Source organism: Ambystoma mexicanum, chromosome 8 (genome assembly GCF_040938575.1).
Source record: "Ambystoma mexicanum isolate Mex_15411 chromosome 8, UKY_AmexF1_1, whole genome shotgun sequence".
In the NCBI taxonomy this organism is placed as follows: Eukaryota; Metazoa; Chordata; class Amphibia; order Caudata; family Ambystomatidae; genus Ambystoma; species Ambystoma mexicanum.
In genome coordinates this window covers 651,421,768-651,445,905 of record NC_090929.1, presented here as the reverse complement: position 1 = coordinate 651,445,905, position 24,138 = coordinate 651,421,768, and the positions used below count along the sequence as shown (strand labels likewise).

General features: G+C 46.8%; 1 protein-coding gene across 1 annotated transcript in view; it reads right to left on the bottom strand.

Moving 5' to 3' along the window:
* EMC1 (ER membrane protein complex subunit 1) overlaps positions 1 to 24,138 on the bottom strand; it is a 755,368-nt gene that overhangs the window by 133,118 nt on the left and 598,112 nt on the right. The window contains exon 20 of the mRNA XM_069610395.1: positions 1,315 to 1,525. Coding sequence (XP_069466496.1) covers positions 1,315 to 1,525 — 211 coding nt within the window. The remainder of the gene's footprint in view (positions 1 to 1,314; positions 1,526 to 24,138) is intronic.

Sequence of the window (24,138 nt, the reverse complement as noted above, 5' to 3'; positions counted from 1 at the left end):
CGCCTGGAAGAGAGCGATTGCCTCCATCCTCTTGTCATTTGGGAGAAACTCCAAAATCGGACCTAGCTTGTACCACAGATCCTTGTCGTACCTGGTAAGGCTCGCCAGTGCGTTGGCCGCCTTGATGGTGGATGCTGCAGTGTAAATCACCCTTCGCATGGCGTCCCAATTTCTTCCCCTCGCTGTCCTGAGGAACTGAAGATGACTAGGATGGGTTAGACAACCGTTTCATTGTGGCCGCCGAAACCACTGAATCCGGCGATGGTTGCAACCTCAGGCACTTGGGGGTGGATTCCGGCACCCGGTGGTACTTCTCCAACCTATCCCGTTCGACCGGAGCCATGCAAAGGTTCTTCAAAAGGGCCAGGCTCTCTCCTCCCATACATTTGTCTCTGGTACAAGAAACGCTCCTTCTTGGTTTCTTCTGGCACAAGCTGCAACAGCTCGGAGGATCTGGCGATCATGGACTGGAACAACCCCACCCCAATAGGTGGGGACGCCCTCGGCTGCGGAGACCCGCCGCAACAGTATCGTCGTGAGTGGTGGCTGTATCTGTCCCCGCGGGGGAGAGAGGGCCCGACACGGATGTGGAGGCTGAAATGGGGGAGTTGGATGATGACGCCTTCTCTTCGCTGGCGGCTGATCACGGGCCTTTGGGCCCATTGGGACCAGGCCCTGTGGCATCCTCTTCTGAATCTCCGACATCAAGGTATGGAAGGTTGACAATGTCCAGAGAGAGATCCCTCAGATGAGCTGGCATGATCGGAACACTAGGCCTGTGTCGCCATCGTCCTCTCCCACGTCCTCGTGGACCGTGTGTAAGGACTCCAGGTCCTCGTGGTCAGAGGTGTGTAAATAATTTGTCTAGACCGAAAACAAAATTCAAGCGAAGTGCTGGCCCTCGCCAAACTAACTCAGAAGCAGGACACCAAGATCACCACTTAGGAATAGGAGCTTCTACAACTTGGAAGGCCAGAACATTCTCATCTCCTTACATTCTGAAGCAAACTTGTTGAGCATGAGCAAATAATGAACAAAACCAAGCATATCCCAGAAACACAAATATTAAACTCCAGACCGTCCCTCAGATTCAGTAATACAGCTACCAGAGTCTCATGCCCGTTTACTGGACTCATCAGTAGAGTATCTTAAACCCTCAATGAGAATCTCGGGAATGGTACAGCCTAAAGCCATACATATCTCCCTGCCAGACTTGTGGACAGTAGACACCAACATCTAAAGAAGTTACAGATGACCACATCCTACATGCAAGGATGTGCACACATTTCCCCCCTTCCCCTGGTGTGTACTCACGGAGAACATGCCGGCTAGTTATTCCCCGTTCGGTGATGGTGGCCTCCATGGCACTGATGGCAGATGGGAAGATGTAAGATTGTTGCAGCACATGAGGCATGTGGGGGTGATCAAGCGAACTAAAGGCTGTTGTGTTATACTGCTCCATCCCCTCAAACAGCTCCAGCACAGTCACCTCATTTCGACGGGACTTGGTGTTCCAGTATTGGTACTAAGAAAAAATTAAGTTTGTCAACTATTACTACATGCACCTGGAAAACACTGGCATCTGCAACACATGTTGTACAAAATAAATGAGGAGGATAATGAGTGCACAAATTTAAGAAACCATTGCTAACCTTAACACTTGTTCAATTGGCCTCTTGCAACGATGCTTGAACACTTGGACATTCGGTGTCACTGTCTGTGCAGTACAAAATATCCTTAACACAGTTTCTATAAGTCACCCAAAATGCCCACCTTTGTTTGTTCCAAGCAGATGCAGTACATTGCAAATGGCAGGAAGAAATAGAAGATTGTGTGACATATTGTACCATGTGTATCTAAAATGTTGAAACAGGTAAACAACGTGCTTATCTTATTACTGGATTGCCAATAAGTTTGCACACTTATAACAGATCATCCAATAGCACCCAAACAAATGGAACGAGCTGCACTGAGAAGCTTGCATAGCACCTGCCTTACAATTTATGTAACTACATTAATGATTACAGAATCAGTGCGTTTAGGAACCTGTTGGAACCTTGGTTGCTTGGACCCTGATCTTGCAAGACGGAGATTTACTACTTTTTTCATTCAGAGGGACCCATCTATGCAGAATACTCCCCTTGATCTGCTTGGGGCAGTTGGACTCTCCATCGCTGCTGCGTGAACTGCCTGGCATGGACATGACCGTGCTAGAGGTGGGTGCAATTTTGTTGTCTTCAACTCTTCAGTGTTGTTTCTGCTATCGAAAAGTGTCTGCTCCATCCCTCAACTCTACAGGCCTGATGCTGTACTTTTTTCGAGGGAAGGTCCATTGCCTCATCCCAGAGCATAAGGTGCAGACCAGAGCATCTGACTACTTGATGTTAAGGGTTAGTAATTTCTCCGATAACGGCATTGTTACGGTCGTTGGTCACCAGGTGCCGTGCCTGCAGAGCCTGCTTACCAGAGACCGTGGCCAGTGTATACACTATGTTGAAACTTAACAATGCACGCCTTCAGGACAACCTTGCCATCCCCAGAGAATCTACCAAGAAGGTAATTTGCGATTGATTTGGCAGTTAGTCTTTGGGATGCCTTCAGAATATCTAGAGGTATATTCATCCATTACTTAGATGAGCTTTTTGCATGAGGATGTTGGCAGGTCAAAAGAAGCAATGATGGCAATCGTTACTCTCTCAAATGGTACACCCAATCCAGGGAGTAGTATCAAAGGAGCCTGGGAATTTTCCCCTATCTTGCCAGATAACTGACAGGTGGAACAACACTTGTAGTAGTTTTCTATATGCAACCCCATCTTAGCCTTCATAAATATATGCTTAACCTCTCATTGGGCCTCTTGTTGCCAATATGATCTGCAAGTGGGACTACATGTGTTAACTGCAGTGGGAAAAGTCAACAACACTGGGGGACCACCCACCACCTATGGTTTCCAGTTGTAGTCATTCCTTTACTATAAAGAAGCCCATCTTCCCAATAGATCATGTGCTTGACAGGTGGCTCACCATTCAAATGAGAGCATGCTTGCCTCTTAAGGTATTCAATAGATGGACATTCACTCTGACGCTTGATAATTAATATGCCCTCATAATTCTCTAATTTAGCAAATCTCTTAAAACGCAGCACAAAAATACTTGACCAACGCCTAATCCCGATAGAGGCACAGACTGGTGCAAACTGCAACTCACAGTACTGCGCTACTGTTAAAAGATGCCAGCCAAATCGCTGCACCCATGCACTGTACGGTGCACTGCACTGTCCGTCCGCCCTAGAGGAACCTCCTTCTGCAAGCAAACTTTGCAGTTCAGGGTGGTCATTGGGGTCATGAAACTCCGGCAACAATTTTACCTCAGTAGTTGCAGGTACTTATTTATAGGGAGACTACTTTACATTTTCGGTTTCCTTTCAGTGTCCTTTATCCTTGGGTTTTCCATTTGCTTTAACCTGTAGCTTAGATAGCCTTCTTTGTTTGAGACCTAGTGACTGGTTATGCTGCAATCTCCCCCACAATACCTAAGACTATGAGGTAATTCCCTAACGGAACTCCATCTGGAACAGACCTCTGAACACTCATAGGTGTCCTCAGAGCCCCTCCACCCATATACTGCCAGGGTATTGTGCATCACTGGGAATTGAGGGGGACAACTAGCCAACATAGAAGCCTCTGGGAAGCTCTGGTAAATTCCTACCAGTTTACCAAAGTGGAGACTACCCCAGCTTGAGTGTCCACAGTGTCCCTGATATCAGTGGATTCATTGTAATCTACCAGAACACTATCTTCAAAGTTTTACCCTTTACATGATTTATGGCTCCACAAGTGTTAGGAAAGGTTTTTCCATTTAGCAACATTCCCTCCATAGTTCTATGGACCACCCCCAAATGTTTTGCTTTTGTACCTGTCCTGACTTTTTTACAGGGAATTTAAGCCTTCGGCTTCACGTCCCCAGCCCTTTTGCTCATTTTGTCATGGGGAAACTGATCCTTCAGTCCCTTATGTCTTACCTTTTACCTGTTTGGGTAACTTATCAGTGCACACAGCACCTTACAATGCTGTATCACCCTAGAATTTTAAACTGGGGATTTTTGGTCACTTTTATATGTGCCTATGGACTAGCTGTGACAGCTAGTATCGTTTTAGCATTTTTGCAGTATGTTTAGTGTGCACATTAGCGTTTACTGTGTGTGGCTGGTAAACATGGCTAGTGCCCTAGAATGGCTGTGCCATGAGAGTTTTCGCTGGTCCTTTTGGCCATACTGTTTCTTGCCCTTCTTCCTGCCATCTCAGTTAGGGAAAGCCCTAATATGGTCATGCATTCGCACAGGAAAGCAGCTGTTTGCGCAGGCTAGTGCATGCCATTTGTGTGTGGACCGAGGAAATGGGTGGATCTGTCTGGTACCATTCCACAACCATGGTGCCTGAGAGTCTGGAGTAGATGCGTGAGTGAAACCCAGTGGTCCTGATTAGACCACTGTTGCAGTTCTGAATTGTGCAGATCCTACCCACTGGTGTGCTTGGACTTGCTTCCAGCCAGGATATCGTATATGAAGAGGACTCCTGCAGCCATTTCTTCAAATCAGTTTTGGAGCCAAGTATTCTGTGCAGAAGAGCAGACGGCTGAAGATCTGTGGACGACTCCACAAGAGGCTTTGGTACCCTTCCTGCATTTTGCTCAGTGAAGACATACTGGACTACCTAATCTGCGTAGGCCCTCTGCGGAGCTACAACCCTTGAACTGGTGTGACCAACCAGTCTTTATGCCTTCTCGAGATCCAGCTGTCGGGACCCTTCTGAATCGCCCTGGGAATACCTGGTCCGACCAGCTCTGTATTGGGCTAGCTTGCCAGAAGCGTTGCTGTTCCGAGTTTTCGTTCAGAACTTTGGTGGTTGCCAGTTTTTGATACAAGTCGTCTTTTTCTGCCAAGTTTCAGCTTCCCAGCATCATGGAATTCTGCATGAGAAGGACTTTTTCGACCGAGAATGGAGACACCTGCCGATGCCAGTGTGTGGTGACTCTCGCTGAAACCAGCCTTCCACCGCCCCCTATAAAAAATTTAAACAAAATGTAGAATACACTCTGGTTTATTCCATCCCATCCCATCGCTTTTTGAACATTTGTTCAAAAAGCGGTTCTAAAGGATAAGAAAATACTCTCACTTGCCTGTAATATTTTTGAGAAGACTTCTGGAAAATATTTCACCAACAAGAACCTTTCCTACCTTTGTGCCCCTCTCCTCAGAAGCTTTTGTGACTTTTGGGGACAAGACACCATTCAACATAGGGATTGGACTTAAAAAGTTAGGGTGGTATTCTTGTGAACTGGTGTTCCTCACTGTATCATTACTTACCTTCTCTCAGTTTAAGTTATTTGTACGCATGTCTACAAACCTAAGGTGACAGTATATATGTTTGATAGCAGAGTGTTGTGTGATATTACCTGCTTGATTCATTTTCCTAGTGTATTTTGGTCCTATAATAGAGTATTTTTGTACTTATCTAAGTGGAATTGTGTGCTTCACTGTGTGGACCCCTGGCCCCACTCGCTTTCTTCTGACACTAAGACTTGACCACTTCTCCACGCTTACCTTGATTGGGTTTGGCTAACTTCTCGGAGTTCCCCTGTTCACTATAACTAGGGTTCACTATAACTAGGGTGGCCTCCTGAAATGTGTCCACCAGGCCATATTTGAGAAATCCATCTTAACAAACTGGTGTTAAAGCAGTGAAGAGAAGGTCTTGGGTAACCAAGTGTTGTCCACTGGTGTAGTATCCCAATTCTGCTTACGCAGAACACCGATTTGAACCTAGTACTTATTTAACAGTTGCCTACTGTTTATTTTAAATATAGAAACATTAGGTCTACTATTGCTGCTCTTAAAGTAGATAACTTAAAAAATGTTGTGTAGACAGACGATTACCATCCTCTGGAAACAAAGCTGATTTCGTAGAGAGATTGTTTTATCTCCACAAGTCAAGGATTGTTCCTTTGCCCCGTAACAGTGATGTACTAGGTGCTGGGCCAGACTAACAGTAGCAATGTACTTGTGATTACTGGCACTGGAGAGGACAGAGGAAGACTATTCTACTAATGTTTCTCTGACGCCTTCTGAAGATGAGGTCATGTGGGAGCTTAAGAGAGCGACGCTCAGTAGAAAGAGCTTGATTTCAACATGGCCAAGCTAGAATTTGACAGGTTGTAGAAACAGAGGCTAGGGATCATCAGCTGGAATTGGCCAGACTACAAGGGTCTCAAGGCTCCTCCAGAGGTTCCGAGAGGTTCATGATCCTCTTCTCATACTAGATTTCCTACATATCAGCTCAGTATCTATGATGAAAAGAAAGACATGATTGGCTCCCAGCCTTTGAGTATGCTTGTGGGTTGCCAGATGTGGGTGAGACCAATGAGATTGCATGGTTGCTCAGCAGATTGCCCCATTCTGGCTGCAGTGCCATTATAGAAATGTCAAAAGTGGACTAAAAGGACTTTGACAAATGAAAGCAGGCTCTCCTTTTGAAAATTCCTGCTCAACACTTGAGGTTCAGAGAGTACAAGAACATAATATACTTGGGGTGTGTGTTTTACTACAGAGTCCCAGAAAAACCAGAGTGGTTGGGCGTATGGGAATAAAGTAACCACTTTTGAAGCCATGATCAATCTGGTCATGCTGGAACACATTTTGGCCCCTTGTTCCTTCCCCTGAGATTAAGCAGAATTTGGAAGATTCGAAGGAGTTTGAGCCTAAGAAGCTGGCTATTGTTGCTGATCTTTGGGTTTTCCATAGAGTGTCCCATAAGGACAAACCTGCTTCAGGAAAGCATCAGAGAAAATAGCAGAAAGAGGGTGGGTCTACAGATGAACCTTCCACCCATAAAAGCCAGATAAACTTTAATAAAGGGAATAAGTCACATGAGCATGGAAAGGGTAGTGGGACTAACCATCCCAAGCTTGAGCGTGGATAATCAGCCTCCCTACATACCGAGGTCCAGTGGATCTAGTGAAGCAACTGACCAAGTGAAGGGGATCCGACATTTGAGGGTAAGACCTTGGGGGTCCACTCAGAATCTGGCACTTCCTAAAGAAGAGTAAGAAATACTCACAGGGACATCCTCCTCCTCAGATTCCTTACCCTATGGGATATAATCTGAGGTAGGTTTAGTTTTCCCGGGAACCTAGAGTTGCTAAGGATTATGCCTCCATACCTGACAACACAAAGTATTATTTGAAGAAGTGTGCTGGTAGATGGTGTAGATACCTCTGCCATTAGGGACACTGGAGCAGAACTGTAGTACATTCCACACTGGTAAATTCAGAGGCTCTGGCCAGAGCTCTTCTGACACCTACTAAGTTAGCTGGTAGACCCCTTCGCAAATTTCCTGTTATACCTGTCACTTTAGCTGTGAATGGTGGGGTGGTCAGGATACCTGTTGGTGTACAAAGGCAAGCCCCTGGAAAAATTCTCTTAGGGAATTACCTTAGGTCTTGTGGGAGATCCTGCACCACTTCCACGCACTGGGTTTAGTTTAGTTTGTTTATTTATAAAGCGCATCCGAACCCTCAGGTAACCGGGCGCATAGTCATGTGTACAGCAAGGTTGCATATCGTTGCACAAACATTGTATAACAACAGAGCGTACATTAGTCCAAGCTCTGAGTGCTTACATACAAGAGTAGAATATACCAAGAAAAGAGGTATGTACAAAGAATATGGGATGAGGAATAATAGTTACAGTGGCTAATGCGGACCAGGTTACAGGTTGGTCCTGAGTATGCTGTAGGTAGAGTAAGCATTGCTACAGGTGTAGAGCGGCGGCTAGCAGGTCATGATGGTGTTAATCTGGGTGTTTAGGCTAATAGCCAAGATTTTACCGTAGCTCTGAATGGCCAGACTGCGACTTCCGATCTAATTGTAGTGGGGAGGGTGTTCCAACATTGTGCTGCAAGCACTGGAAAACTGGAACCCCTTGCTGTTTTTAGGTTGAAATTCGGGATCTTTAGTTGGTGTAGGTAAGGTGTTCGGGTGGGTCTAGTGGGACAGTGTCTAGAGAATTTGTCAGAAAGATACCGTGGGGCAGTGTGAGATAGGCACTTGTGGGTGATGACCAGTGTTCTTAGTTTAATTCTGTCCCGGATCGGGAGCCAGTGGACTTCTTTTCTAGTCGTAGATATGTGCGCCTTGCGCGGGAGGTTGAGGGCACATCTAAGTGCATTATTTTGCAGGATCTGGAGTCTATTTAAGTTTTTAGTGGAAGTGCGTAAGTAGAGTGTTACAATAGTCTAATTTAGACAATATCAGCGCTCTAGAAAGGGTGAGGCAGCTAGAGGTGGAGAGAAAAGGCCTGCAGGCATTGATCAATTTATTGGTGTGTGAGGTAGCTGAGATGGTAGAATTTATTTGTTTCTTTAGTGAAAGGGTAGAATCTAGATATACACCTAATGTTTTAACCTCTTTGGAGACTTTTATGATGTTGCCATCAATAGTAAAGGAGTGGTACCTTTGGTCCAGTTTGATGAGGCGCGCTTGGGAGCCTACGATAAGCAGTTCTGTCTTATCGTCGTTAAGGCAGAGACTGTGTGTGGCCATCCATGTTTGGATTTCTGAGTAGATATCATTAAGCTTGGCAACATCTTCCTCGTAGCTACCAGTGAGCGTGATGAGGACCTGGGTGTCGTCAGCATAATTAGTGTAGCTGACACCCAGATCGTCAAGACGGTCAAATAGGAGCTTCGTGAACATGTTGTAAAGTGTGGGAGAAATGCAGGAGCCTTGTGGCACTCCACATGTGATTGGGATGGGGTCCGCAACCGCGGAGGGGGCGAAGACTCTAGTCATTCTGTCAGACAGAAATGACTGGATCCACTTAGTGGCATTCTGGGAGAATGCAGCAGCCGAGGAGAGGTGTTGAGTGAGGATCTGGTGGTCGACCAGATCAAAGGCAGCAGAGAGATCCAACAAGAGCAAAATGGCCAGTTTGCCCTTGTCTTTGGCGTCATCCATTTGGATTTTTAGATCCAAGAGGGCAGTTTCAGTCCCGTGCCTTGGTCTGAAGCCGGATTGTCGCAGGCCTAGGAGATTGTTTTCTTTCAAATGTTGTATTTGGAGATAGGCTACCCTGTACAAAATTTTGAGGAGAAATGGGACTGTGGTGATGGGCCTGTAATTTGTGGGAATGTTGGGATCTAGATTCGGTTTTTTGAGCAGGGGTAGGACCCACGCTTCTTTGAGGTTGTTGGGGACCACTGAGTTCTTGAAGCAGGAGTTGATCAGAGAGGTGATGAGAGGGGCTAACTCATTAGCACCATCTTTGATGACGGATGCTGGGCAAATGTCACCTTTGCAATTGGATGGTTTGAGACTGGCGATTATCTTGATTACTTCCTCTTCTGTGACTGGAGAGAAGTGGAAGGATGGGCAGATGGGGGTAATGTGGTTAATTCTGCTGCTGGGGTTCTGTAAAGAGGCGAGGCTAGCCTTTTTTGCTTTTATCTTAGTTTGTAGGAGGGCAATTTTGTTAGCAAGGGCGAGCTGGATATTGTTACACCAGGCCTTGTCTTTGATGCAGTCCTCTGTAGGGGGCAGTGGTGATTCAAGTTCTCTTAGTATAGAGAAGAGTTCTTTGGTGCCAGATTTGGCATTTTGTATTCTCAAATTGTAGATCTTTTTCTTGGCATTTAAGATGGCGGATTTGTAGGTGGAGGCACCTGAGGCGAATTTGTCTTTAGTGGAGAGAGAAGGTGCTTTTCTCCAGCTGGTTTCTGCAGTTCTTTTAATATTGCGGAGAGCTTTTAATTCTGCTGAGAACCATTTGTTGGAATGGGCAATAGGCTTGGCTTTTCGTTGTTTGAGAGGAGCTATTTGGTTAAGGGCTAGTTCTAAAGTCTTGTTATAAAGATCTACTATGGCTGCCTAGTTGTTTTTTTGCGTAGGTAGATTAGCTTTACTGATAGGTGCGAGAAGAGGTTTGAGGTTTTCTATAGTGATGTTGCGGTTGTTTCTGGAGATTATTTGAGGTAGCTTTGTGAGTTGTGTGATAGGTGGTGGTGATCTGGGTAAGGAGAAGGTAATGAGATGATGGTCAGTCCAAGCACAAGGTGTGATGTCTGTCAGTGAAAGGTTACAATTAGCATCTGCAAGCCAATCTAAGGATCTTCCTTTTGTGTGTGTAGGTTGGTTAATGTGTTGGGTGAAGCCTAGATGAGTAATCGTGTCGTTTAGGGAAGTGGCTTGGTTGTCATTAGGGTCGTTGAGTCCCAGATTGAAATCTCCCAGAATGATGATTTGGGATTTTGGTTTCAAATTGGTAGTGAGTAGGAGAGAGATATCCTCTTCAAAGGAGGAGGGGGGACCTGGGGGTCTGTATATAATATGGAGCAAGATGGTTTGTGTGTCAGATAATGGGAGTTTGACAGATAGTAGTTCAGCAGAAGGTAGGGTTGTGCTGGTTACTTCTCTGATATTAAGGGTGGATTTTGCAATAATTGCTATTCCTCCGCCTAGTCTCAGACCAAGGCTGCCTTTGCCAAGCCTAAGGCCCAGCCAAAGGGGAAACCTACGTCTAAAGGAGAGAAAAAGTTAAGAAGAGGGAAAGAAAACATCCACCCTCACTCACCTACCACTCAGGTGGAAATAGTTGGCCAAGCCACTGACCCTGACGTGGAAGAGGGGCTGTCTGAATTTCTCAACCCCCATGATCACTCTGAACTGCAGAGTTCACTTGCAGAAGGGGGACCCTGCAGGGAAGAGTTTAGTAAGGTCCAATGTGAGTGTCCATCACTTGATCACTTGATGGCCCAAGGAGACATGCCTGCTCTCAGTTCGAGTGTGAAGCTCCTGGTAAGCACAGGATTTATTGAGAGTGCTCTGAAGGAGACCATGAGAGGTTGGTGGTTCCCCTTCAGGCGAGACTCTCCTGCAATTGGTGCATGAGGTCCCCTTGACAGGCAACCTAGGTTTCAAGAAGACTAAGGAGAGGTTGAGCATGCATTTCTACTGGCCTAAAATGGTGGCTCAAGTAGAATGCCATTGTAGGAGTTGGTCCCCTTGAGCCTCCCACATCCCCTGGCAGTAGGTTTATCCTTGTGGTAGTTGATCATGCCACAAGATCGCCCAAAGCCATCCCGCTGAAGAGAGCGACTGCCAAGTCAGTTTCTAGAACTGGACATTTTAACTAGGGGTGGCTTCCCCAAAGAAGTTGTGTCTGACAGAGGTAGCACCTTTTTTATGTCTAAGTATATGCAGGCCATGTGGTAGGAATGTGGGGTATCCTACGCATTTCCATCTGCTTATCCATGAGCCAATGTCAACAGAACTCTCAAAAGCATGAGAGGAGAAAGTGGGATCTCCCGAAGCCATGCTTACCCTTTGCCTACAGAGAGGTACCTCAGGGAGGGGTTGATTGCAGCCCCTTTGAACTCTTGTTTGGTCGCCCTCTCAGGTGATCCCTTGTCATGCCCACTCCTCCTGTCACTATCAATGTAGCAGACTGTGTTAGGCTTGAGGAAGAGGATGGCCTTATTGATGGCTGAGGCAATGATAAATTGAAGGCTGGTCAGGATTTGGTCAAACACTGGTATGACCAGAAGGCTTCACTTGTTCATTTTACCCTAAACCAATAAATCCTAATCATGAATCCTATAAGGCCTAGAGCTTTACAGGACAAGTGGTCGGGTCCTTATTGTTGAAAGACTGGGTGAGGTGAACTAAACTATTTAATGGACCTTGGGAGACCAGGAAAGGCTCTCAATGTGTTTCATGTAAATATACGGAAGGCATCCATTCCTAGGATTAAAATGGGAACCCTGCTACTGGCTTCAGATAGTTAAGAGGAGGAATCTGAACCCCTGCCTGACCAGTTCCAAGGCAGCCCTTCTGATGGATCCATTCAGGGTGTCAAATTGTCCCTTCAACTGACTACAGCAACAAGGCAAGGGGAAAACTTTGCGGAGGCAATTTTCCCCCCTGTTCTCTCTCACTCCAGGGTGGACACCTTGGTGGAAGCATGACATCGGCGCCTTGGTGCAAGCATGACATCGGCACTGGGGATAGTGTACCTACCAAAAGTAGGAGCTACTGAATGTCAGACAAAGTGAGGATCCACATTAAGTCGGAGGTCAACAAAACGTTGGATCTAAAGGTGATGGAGTTCACTAGAAGTCCTTGGGGTCAAGTCCTGTGGTTCTGGTATCAAAACAAGTACATTTGATTTGAGATTCTGTATGGACTACATAACTCTGAATGCTGTCACCAAGACAGATGCTCACCCCTTCCAAGTACAAATGAGTTGGTGGACAAGTTAGGTGCTGCTAAGTACCTTAGCACTTTTGATCTCACTGCAGGGTATTGGCAAATATCCCTGAAGATGACAAGTAGAAGACCGCCTTCTCAACATCTGAGGGACTTTACCAGTTCAGGGTAATGCCATTTGGGTTGAAGAATGCATCTGCACTTTCCAAAGGCTGGTCAACCATGCTCTGAATGGGTTGGATGTCAGGGCTCAAAATTAAGATTGGATAAACACAACCTAAAAGCAGCTCCTGGGTTTCCAGCATAAACCATTGACCAGGAGCTGCCAATGGGCAACTTCCACATAAGATGGAAATATATAATTGAGTCCATTATTTATGACCCTTATGCTTTAAAAGTTATATAGATGTGTCCTAAAGTATATTTACAGATTGTCCCAAATGTGCAGAGTTCAATTCACATAGGTGTGTTTTCAGCATCAGTTGGCCTGGGGAGCCAAAAGTAGCTCCTGGTAGCCGTTGGTTTCAAGCATACCAGGCTCATCTAGGCTACAAGCAGGGGCTAATCAGCTCCCAGATCCCCTCAATTTCAAACCCTGTATAATTTCTGCATTGCATATCTGGATGATATGACAATGCATTACTTACCGTAAAAGCATTTCTGATGGTTGTATCTGCTTAGATTCACATGCTGAGCATAGGTCCGACATCCAGTGGTCACTGCGGAGTATTGCATTTTGTTTTTCGTAGTCGAAAAGGGGACGTCGACAAGGCGTGTCTGTAACACTATCCCTATAGTGACGTGCGTTGTACCCACAATCCCTCACGCGTCGAGGTCCCTCTGTTTGTATTTTTTCTGCCCTGAGGGAGCCTTCTATACGTGATTGAGTACAGAAAAGAGAGAGAGAGAGAGAGAGATGTAGAAGATGTCTATGTTCCTTCCATCCGAGCGGGGAGGAAGGGTGGGCGCATGTGAATCTAAGCAGATACAACCATCAGAAATGCTTTTACGGTAAGTAATGCATGGTCTTCTGATGTTTGTTAATCTGCTTAGAATCACATGCTGTGCATAGACTAGCGAGCAGTACCCGGAGTTGGCGGTGGGTTATGAGAAGGAACAGTAGAGAAAAGATGTCTTAATACTGCCTGTCCCATCTGGAAGTCAGATCTAGAGTGTGCATCTAGACAGTAGTGTTTTGTAAAGGTGTGCACAGAACTCCAGGTAGCCGCTTTGCAGATGGACTCAAGGGGAACATTTGCAATGAACACTATGGAAGCCCCAGTGCCTCGAGTGGAATGTGCTCTTGGCTTGAAGGGTAGTTCTCTCTTAGCAAGAGTGTAACAGAGAGTGATACATTGAACAATCCATCTAGATATAGTGGACTTTGAGACTGCATCTCCTTCTCTTCCTGCTGCCACAGAGACAAAGAACTTATTAGTCTTTCTCAGTGGTCTAGTTCTTTCCATGTAGAACATGACAGCTCTGCGTACATCTAGTGTATGCAGACTTTTCTCCCAAGCTGGAAGGGTTTTGAAAGAACGTTGGTAGTTCTATTGACTGGTTTACATGAAACTTCGAGATGAATTTTGGTGCAAACCTTGGGTGTGTGCGTAGAACCACCTTATCTTTGTGAACTGTTACGAAGGGGTCTAGAACAGAAAGAGCCTGGAGTTCACTTACTCTCCTAATGGAGGTGATAGCTATTAGGAAAGCAGTCTTAAGAGTGAGGTCCTTAAGAGTTGCTTTGTGCATGGGTTCAAAGGGAGGGCCCATGAGTCTAGACAGTACCACATTTAAGTCCCATCCGGGAGCTGGGTTAGCTATCGGAGGGTGTATTCTCTTAACCCCCTCCATGAAGGCTTTGATAACTGGTATCTTCCACCACGACACTAAGTTGGGAAGTGGTGTATGCAGAAAGTGCCGCTAGGTGGACTTTAATGGAATTGAACACTAGACCTGAATCCAGTAAATGGGTCAGGTACAGAACAATGTTCGTGGGAGAGCAGTCAACCGGGTTGATGCTCTTATCTCTATACCAGATGACAAATCTTTTCCACTTGCTAGAATAGCAGTGGCGAGTATTAGGTTTTCTGGCTTCCCTGAGGATGTCCATACATTTCTGCGGGAGTTGTAGATGTCCAAACTCTATGATCTCAGGAGCCAGGCTGCTAAGTTCATGGTCTGAGGGCATGGATGCAGTGTCCTGCCCTTGTCCTGTGACAGCATGTTGTACGGGCAGGGAAGTCTCACTGGGGGGGATAGGGACATCTCCATCAAGTGAGCGAACCATGGCTGCCGGGCCCATATTGGGGTCACTAGTATCATGGTAACCTGTTCCTGGTGCATCTTGTGCACCACCTTGTTGAGGAGGGGAGTCGGGGGAAAGGCGTAAACAAATTTCCCTGACCATTGAATCGACAGACCGTTCCCCTTGGACTGGTTTTGGGGGTACCTGGAGGCGTAACTTTGGCATTGTGAGTTCTCCAGTGTTGCGAACAGGTCTATTTCCGGGAATCCCCATTGCGTGAAGACGTCTAAGACGATGTCTTCGCGCAATTGCCATTCGTACTCTTCGGGCAGGGGGAAGTCTCTGCTGAGTTCGTCTGCTAGCAGATTGAGTTCCCCTGGTACGTGTTGTGACAGTAGGAACATGTTGTGTTTGAGAGCCCACTTCCATATATTCTGGGACAGCTTGGACAGTCCTGGAGAGTGGGTTCCCCCCTGCTTGTTGATGTAGTACATGGCTGTGGTGCTGTCTGTAAGGACCATCACTGTCTTCCCTTGAAGGTGTTCCTGGAAGGCTTTTAGTGCATTGAACACCGCTAGTAGCTCCAGAAGGTTTATATGCTTGGATGCTACGTTCGGAGTCCAGACTCCGTGAGCAGTCTGATGGGCTAGGTGAGCCCCCCATCCTGTGAGGGATGCGTCTGTGGTTAGAGTGGCCTCCACCACGGGTGTGGCAAAGGGTTTCCCAATTATCAGGTTTTCCTTTGTCCACCAACGTAGCGAGAGAACCAAGGCCTGCGAGACCACCACTAGATCGTCCCATTGTCCGCTGCCCTGACACCACTGGCTGTTGAGCCACTCTTGCATTGGGCGCATGCGCAGGCGCGCGTGAGGTACCAAATAAATATACAACGTCATCATAGCTAGCAAAGCATCGCTTTGCGCACCGTCACCTCTCGACCTGCCACATATTGGGGGATCTGAAACAGCATGTTTTGGACCCTGTCGTTGGAGGGGAAGACGAGGCCGTCTTTTGTTCGAATAAGAGCCCCTAGGAATTGTTTGACTTGGCTGGGGTCTAAGCTGGACTTCTTCTCGTTGATGGAGAAGCCCAGTTGGAACAAAAGGTCTACAGTCTTTTGGGTGTTTGAGAAGCATGTCTCGTAAGAATCCCCTGTTATGAGCCAGTCGTCGAGGTAAGGGTATATTGGGATGGATAACATGCGCAGGTGGGCCGCTGCCACTGCCAGTACTTTTGTGAATACCCTTGGTGCAGATGCTATGCCGAAGGGTACCACTCTGAACTGGTAGTGTTTGTCCTCTATCATGAACTTGAGGTATTTTCTGTGCGCTGGCAACATTCAAATATGAAAGTATGCATCTTTCATGTCTAGTGTTGTCATGTAATCTCCCTGTGATAGCAGTGGGATTACTTCCTGTAAGGTCACCATACGAAACTTCTGGGGTTTGACAAACTTGTTCGCTGGCCGCAGATCTAATACAGGGCGCATGGTTAGATCCTTTTTGGGTACAAGGAAGTACACTGAATAAATACCTTGCATTACCTGAGATAGAGGCACAACCTCTATGGTTCCTTTTTCCAGCAGTTGATACATTTCTTGGAGAAGGATGGCGAGGTGTTCTGGTGTCATGCGGCGTCCCCACGGGGGTCTGTATGTTGAGGAACTGTTGAACTCTATACAGTAGCCGCGGGCTACGGTGGAAAGTACCCAGCGGTCTGATGTTATTCCCTCCCATGCTGGAAGAAAGGATGTTAACCGGCCCCCGACCGGCGTTGCATGGGAGGGGACGCAAATCTTCGCGTCACTTGGAGGTGTTGTTGGCTTGGGAGCCTCTGGGGGTGGAACCCCGGCCTCTTCCCTTGCCACGACGTTGACCCCTCTGATTGTACTGGCCGCTATTACTCTGGTAGTTGCTGGCAGAGTACTGTTGTTGTTGGTGGTTTTGTTGCTGGCGTTGTCCACGAAAAAAGCGATCATTACCAAATCCCCGCCTATTAGGGGGCTTAGAAATTTGGTCTAAGGTCTTCATAGTATCAAATTCTTTCTTCGCGTTCTCCAGCGCGTCATCCACTGCTCTCCCAAAGAGGTTGGATTCCTCTATGGGTTTATTAATAAGGGATGCTTGTGTTTCCACCTTAAATCCGGAATTGCGAAGCCAGACGTGACGCTTCAGTAAAATTCCTTGTACCAAAGTGCGGCCAGCCGTCTCTGCTGCATTGAGGGTATTCTTGACGATGCTTTGATTGACCAGAGAGCCCTCGTTAACTGTAGCCAATAAACGAGTCCTTAGGGATTCGGGGACTTCTTCGATGTCCTGTCTGAGCTTAGCCCATTGAGCATCGGCGTAGCTTGCCAATAGTGTATTATTGTTGGCGATTCTGGTAGAGAATGCTGCAGAGGTGGTGATTCTCTTGGCTAGGGCATACAGCTTCTTCCCCTCTTTATCTGGGGGCGCCTTGCTAGTAGATAGTGGGACTCCTGCCCTTTTTCTGGTGTTGGTCACGACCAGGGAGTCCGGGATTGAGTGACCCTTAATGTATAATGGGTCTGATTGAGAGGGAGAGAACAGTTTCTTTCTCGGATTAACCGCTCTCACCAATGCAGGAGTGGAAAAGAGAAGGTGTAATGCGTCTCTTAACTGAGGCGAGGATAGGTATAACCTGGCTAGTGGGGGGTTTTTCTTCGATAATCCTCTCCACAAAAATCGGTATCTGGGGTGACGTCTCCAGTTTCGATTTCAAAATGTGCTGCTGCCTTCTTCAGCAGTGCATTGAAGGTGGGTTGATCATCGACAGGCGAAGGGTTCCTGACTGGTGTAGTTTCAGTAGACCCGATGACTATACTGCCACTGCCTGTGTCAGTCGACCTAGCCGGTGACTGCCAGGGATTTTGGTCGCCCTCGCCTGTGTCTTCCTGGAATCCTTCCTCACATAGGTTAGTTTCCTCGTGAAAAGCTTCCTCTTCTTGTTGGTCCTCAACATAGGTGAACTCATCTTCCTCTTGGAAGAAGGTGTCTTCCTCAGTGGGATTGTAAGAGTTTATGTCCTCCTGTATGGGGCTATAAAACTTCTGGTATTTAGCCCTTGGACTCTCAAGGGGTGCCTCCCTTGGTCTCTTAGGTTCATGTCCATCCCAGAAGACAGGGCACCCATCTAGTTTGTCCATACAGGTCTGGAACCTTTCAAAGGTCCACTGAGGTCGGCCAGGACGGTCTGGTAAAGAAAAGGGGGTTTCTTCCTCCTGTAATTGTCTGGTTCTGTCCCATAACGTCGAAGAAAGAGGCCCTTTGCCTTCTGAATAGCCTTCTTGCTGGCTAGGGCCTTCCGACGGCGTTGGGAACTGACCTGATCTGTTTTCCGGCGCCTTCGGCGTATCTTTAGCCTTGTGCGCGGTTTTCGGCGTTTCACTCGCCTTACGTCTTTGGCCGTCCTTAGATGCTATGCGCGAGAGGCTTTCGGCGATCCTTCTCTCTTCCGAGGGATCGGTCGCCGTCGCGCTAGGGAGCGTCGAGCCTTTGCTTGTCGAGTCCTTGGTCGTCGAGTCCTTGGTCGTAGAGTCCTTGGTCGTCGAGTCCTTGTTGGCAACGTGAGCGCTCTTGCGATGCGTGTCGCCGGAAATTTTGGTGTTAGCGCCCTTATTTTTAGAGTGCCCAGTCGAGTGCCCAGTCGCCTGTCGCGGAAGCGGTGGCGGGGAGGGCTGCCGACCCTTATGGTCGGTGGAAGACGTCGGTGGGCCCGGCGTCCCCGTTGGCGCTAAGGCTGTCTTCGTCTTCGACGAATGTGTGCCTGGGGGTATGTGCTTTGTTGTTTTTCTGTGTGCGTCCTTGTCGCCGGGGTGTTCATCCCCATAAGCTGGGCGAGAGCCGAGCTTGTCGGGGCCGAGGACGGACGACGAGGAGCGAGAGCGCTCCTTTGAGAGGTCTAAAGCCTCCGTTACGGGGGCCGTGTAGTCACTGTCCTCGTCACACTCGGCGGCGGCGGCAGCGGGCGAGGAGTCAGGCCTAGACATGGCGTAGGCCGCCCACCTTTTGACCCTGCGGTCCTTTAGAGTTTTGGGATTTAGTAATTAGCAGGCCGCACAGCCGTCCTCCTGGTGATCGAGGGGTAAGCAATGGTTGCACCGTTTATGCTCATCCTTCCAGGTATATTTACCCTTGCAAAGTGGGCAAAACCTAAATGGCGTCCTGTCCATAGCTGAGGGTAATAGGTGTGACTACGACCTCGAAAGAGAGGAAGGGGAAAAAGAAAGGCATTCTTAAAGAAAAGAAAGAAAGACCACAAAGCCCCACTCTCCCTACTGTGTAAGGCCGGCGAGGCCAGGCCACGTGTTCGGCAGCGCCGAAGGATCTCCTCCGCTCGTCCTTCCGTCGAAGATCTTGCTCGGCGGAGAAACGGCTCTGCGTCGAGGGAGGGATCTATCGTTATTGGTATTAATACCAAACGACCAAAGGTCGAAGAAACTATTTGGCAATGTCTCTCGAGGAGCTCCGCATAAAGGCGACCAGTAGCTGGGCGGATAAAAAAAATCTGAGTGACCTCGACGCGTGAGGGATTGTGGGTACAACGCACGTCACTATAGGGATAGTGTTACAGACACGCCTTGTCGACGTCCCCTTTTCGACTACGAAAAACAAAATGCAATACTCCGCAGTGACCACTGGATGTCGGACCTATGCACAGCATGTGATTCTAAGCAGATTTACAAACATCAGAAAGCCGTATTCATCCATACCTCGGAGGAAAATGTGAGACACCTGGATATTGTATTAAAGGCTCTTCAGAAGGCCCACCTGACCATAAAGGCTACCAAGGGCCAGATTGGTCAGGGTTCAGTGACCTACATTGGACAGGAGGTATGTTGGGTCAAGATTCAGCTTCTTCCCAGCATAGTACAGGCTGTACAGGACTGGGCAACCCCCAAAACACAAACCCAGTTTAGTTCTTTTCTAGGCGTCACTGGGTACTACAGAAACATTATGGAAGACTTTGGCACCATAGCTGCCCCTCTGAATTCCCTCACTACTCCAAAAAAAAAAACAAGAAAGATTCTTGGTCTGTGGAGTGCGAGCAGGCCTTCCAAGGCCCTGAAGGATTCCCTTTGTCAAGCCCCTGTTCTCAGGGCACCAGACTACGAGAGAACTTTCATTGTGCAGAAATAGGCCTCCGATACTGGGAAAGGTGCTGTCCCTTCACAGTTAGAGGTTGGGAACATCCTATATGTTTTATTAGTTGCCCGCTTAAGGACAGGAAGCTCAGGTGGGTGACTGAGGTAAAGGAGTGTGTTCCCACAGTGTGGAGCCTTCGGAAGCTGAGACCCTACCTCTTTGGGACTCATTTGACTGTGCAAACTGACCATAAACCCTTAAAGTGGCTAATGAACACGAAGGGAGAGAATCCTAAATTGCGCAGGTGCTCCATAGGTCTTTGAGGCTTTGACTTAACCATTGAGCATAGGCTAGGTGCACAACATAGCAATGCTGATGGTCTGTCCACAATGCATAACCAACTGTTACAAGAACCCCATCCAGGGGTGGATAAGACCCGCTTATCCCTAGTCTTGGTTGGGGGGATGGGGGTGGGCAAGTGTTAGAAAAGATGTCTCTTTTAGGCAACTTTCCCTCCATATGTTATTCCCCTCACCCCCAAACCTTTTTGCTTTTTTAACCGGTCCTGACTTTTTACAGAGAAGTCAGGCTTCGGCTTCACTTCCCTGGCCTTTTTGCTCATTTTACCATGGTAAAACTGATCAGTCCTTCAGACTATCAGTACTGGGAAATTATGTTTCCCTTTTGTCTTTTACTTTTTACCTGTTTGGGTAACTGTTTAACATTGCACATGGCATCTGAAAGAGCAGTGGGGATACTTTTGTATTGCCCTAGACTTTTATACCATGCATTTTTGGTTACTTTTATATGTACCTATGGACTAGCTGGTGGCAGCAATTACATTTTTACAGCATTTTAGTGAGCACATTTACCGCGTGTGGCTACTAAACATGGCTAGTATCCTAGAAAGGCTTTGGCATATTGTTTCTTTGCCTTCTCAGGTCAGGAAAACCCTTAATACAGGTCATTCATTTGGACGAGAAAGCTGCTGCTTTCACAGGCTGGTGCATGCTATGCGTGTGTGGACCGAGGAAGTAGGTGGAACTGTCTGGCCCATTCCACATCCATGATGCCAGAGTGTCTATGGGGTGTGCTTTGGTGGAACCCACGATGGTCCATGACTGAAGCACTGCTGGCTGGTGAATGGTGCAGATCCTTAACATTAGTGGGCTTGGCCTTGCTTCCAGCCAGGAATTCGGCTAAGGCTCCTGCTGCAGCCATTTCCTCAGATCAGCGTTGGAGCCACTTATCCTGTGTAGAAGAGCAGACAGACGACTGAAGATCTATGGACGACTCCTGAACAGGCCTAGCAACCCTTCTTGCATTTGGCCTGGTGAAGCCCTGCCGGACTACCTGATCTGCGAAGGCCGCCTGCAGTGCTTTTGTCTGGTGGGACCAATATGTCTCGACACCTTCTCGAAATCCAGCCATTGTGAACCTTCAGAATCGTCCCCGGACCACCCAGTGGACCAACCAGCTCTGAATTGGGCTACTTCGCCAGAAGCGTTGTGACAAAATTACTTAATGCTTTATGCTGTTTGATTGACAAATAATTCTTAACGCAATTAAGGGGAGACTGTTCAAGAGCCCTGATGAAGGGCTAAGCTCGAAACACATGTAGGTTCACCTAGACAACGATAAAACAATGATAAGAACTGATCACTATTTTTATATTTTTTTCAATAAATAGCACTGGAAATTGAACAAAAGATACTTGTTTTAGGGAAGGTACTGTTAGGAACCAGGTTGTTTTGTTTATTCTCCAACATATCGAAAGGGCGTTGGGGAAGAATCCTTAACTGGTGGTTCCTCTGCGACATCACACCCCAGTAAATCCTAGCTTTGAGTGGAAAGATTGTGGTTAGTTCCCATATTTTCTTGATATTAACTGCTTGATTCATCTGCCTAGTGTGTTTTGTGATCATTTTTGTACTTGCCTGTCGAAGTGGAATTATTGTTTGCTTCACTGAGTGGACTCATTGTAGACCTCTGACCCCACTCCCTTTCTCTTATCCTGAGACTAACATTGACTGCTCTCCACGCTTACCTCGATTGGATTTGGCTAACCTCTCAGTTGCCCTGTTCACTATAATTAAGGTTGCCTCTGGAAATCTGTCCACGAGACCAGATTTTAGAAAACCATCTCAACACGGACACCATCGCAGAAGAACAATACATATTGGTAAGATGGGTTTCTAAACTTTGGACTGATGGACAGAGTTTAGGAGGCCACCCTAGATATAGTGAAAAGGGGAAACTGGGAGCTTAGCCAAACCAAGCAAGTTAGCAGGGAGAGTTGTCAAGGCTTAGTCTTAGGAGAGGCAAGTGGGATCAGGGGTCCAGACAATGAACAATCAAGGATTGCACTTCAACAGGCAAGTACAATATTACCTATACTTATTATTGCCTGAAGAACATGCTGTGAAAATGACTTCGAACAGGTAATATCACACAACATTAATAATTTAAAACCTACATACAGTTAGACAGTGCAGAATAATCAATCCATGCTCCCCGCCCCATACATGAAAGGGAAGTAATTAGATATAGCACTGACAGTCCACAGGAATTACAACCCTATGTTATAAAGTCCAACCATGAGTGGATTCGGGCCTTGTTCACAAAGTTTCCAGAGTTTTAGGAGTCGGGAAAAAGAGAGGGGATGGTTCTTGAGTATGTGAATATGGGTCCAAAAGGTTGTCCAGCGAGTTTACAAGTAAAATGCCTTTCTAGCTTTTGTAAAAAGTTTACCAAAGCCAATAGGTTGTAAAAGAGTTCAAAGAGGGCAGATAGGGGTACCGGTAAGTGTCGTTGGAACTTATCACCCCTACTCTGATTTTTACTCAGACTTGGCAGGCCGGTGGATGGTCGCTTGAGTTAGGTTTTCCAGCAGATGGAATAAGAGTTCCAGTCGGCTAAAAGAGCTGTGTGCAACTTCTTCTCTTGGAACAATGCAGCAGGCACTGAAGCAGGACTCTTCAGGATCCTCGACTAGATGCAGGGAAAGCCGGTTTCAGTGACTGCCACCAATGCCCGACGTCACAGATTTCACGGTTAAAGACAACCTTCTACTTTGGGACCTGTTGATGCTGGATGCCAACATCTTGCAAGAAGGTGACTTACAGGACACGCTGAAGATCCCCAAAGTTCAGAGTCAAAATGCAGAACAGCAACGCTTCTACTGTGGTAGACCAAATTGGAGTTGGTCAGTCCACTGAATGGCACAGGAATGCTTCCAAAGACTCCAAACTGCAGGGCACCGAGTAGACATTAAGAATGGTTGTTCTCACCACTCCAAAGGGTTGAAGCACCGACAAGGGTCTTCTAAGATCAGTTGCCAGACATGGCTCCTCTGGGACTGCCCCAAAGCGTGGTCACAGGCCTTCTCAGGATTGATCCATGGGTCTTCCGAGGTCTTCACAGCTATGCAGGACACTTGGCTCCCCTTCAGATCTCTGGGGAATGGCAGCAGGACTCCTCTTATCCTAAAGTCCAGGTTAGCACATGAACTCAGCCCAACCAATGTAAGATCTACCCCACACACAAAGCTCAGCAGTGGTCCAATCAGGGACCACTGTTGCCAAACTCATGCATTCACTCTAGTCTAGACACACTGAAACCAGTTTGTGGTTTAGGACAAGATGGCCCAGCCACTTCCTGGCTTCAAACGCACATGGCCTGCACTAGCCTGTGAAAAGCAAGACTTTCCCAGGCAAGTGCATGGCCATAAAAGGACCTGGCAATTCAGGAAAAAGGCTAAAGAACAAAATGTCCAAAGAACAAGTGAAAAACCTCATGGCATGACCATGTTAGGACACTAGTCACAATTAGTAGCCAAACATGGTAAACTCGAGAGAGCTAAATAGAAATACAGTCAAAATGGTAAAAATGTAACTGCTCCGTCCAGAACACTGCACACTCAAGTGTGGACCTGTGGTCCAACGCTTCTTAACCAATTTAGAACACAATATTTTCCAAAAACAATACTAATACGGTTCATGTTAGAAACTATGTATTTTATGTATTCATAATCACATATTATATATAGACATCAAAACAGATGAATCACACATTTACAGTCAACATAATTCCACAATTCAAAAAGAAATCACACACAGGAGTAATGATTTCTGTCAGTTCACTTTCTGGTGCCCCACTGTGCATGAACAACAAATCCTGTAGATTTTCAAAGTAACTTAACCCAAAAATTCATAGTCTTTCACAAAATACTTCCAAACCATACATGAAAGTTTGTGTTGGCAAAACTCATACGTGTTGTCCCATCATCAGGGAAAAACCCTCATATCTGTAACATTAATGAAAAAGTATATCTGGAGAGAACATGTATAAAAGATACCTTTTCATCGATACTAATGAAGACTGTAAATAAACCAGAGGCTAAAACGAGGCGCACAGAGGCTGATGCAAGCATAATACATCGTCATTTTGCATTAAGGTTAATGCCCCAGGGTCTAGGGCTAATGATATTCTAATACAAAGAAACCCTAGGTGTAGTGCGAATAGCATA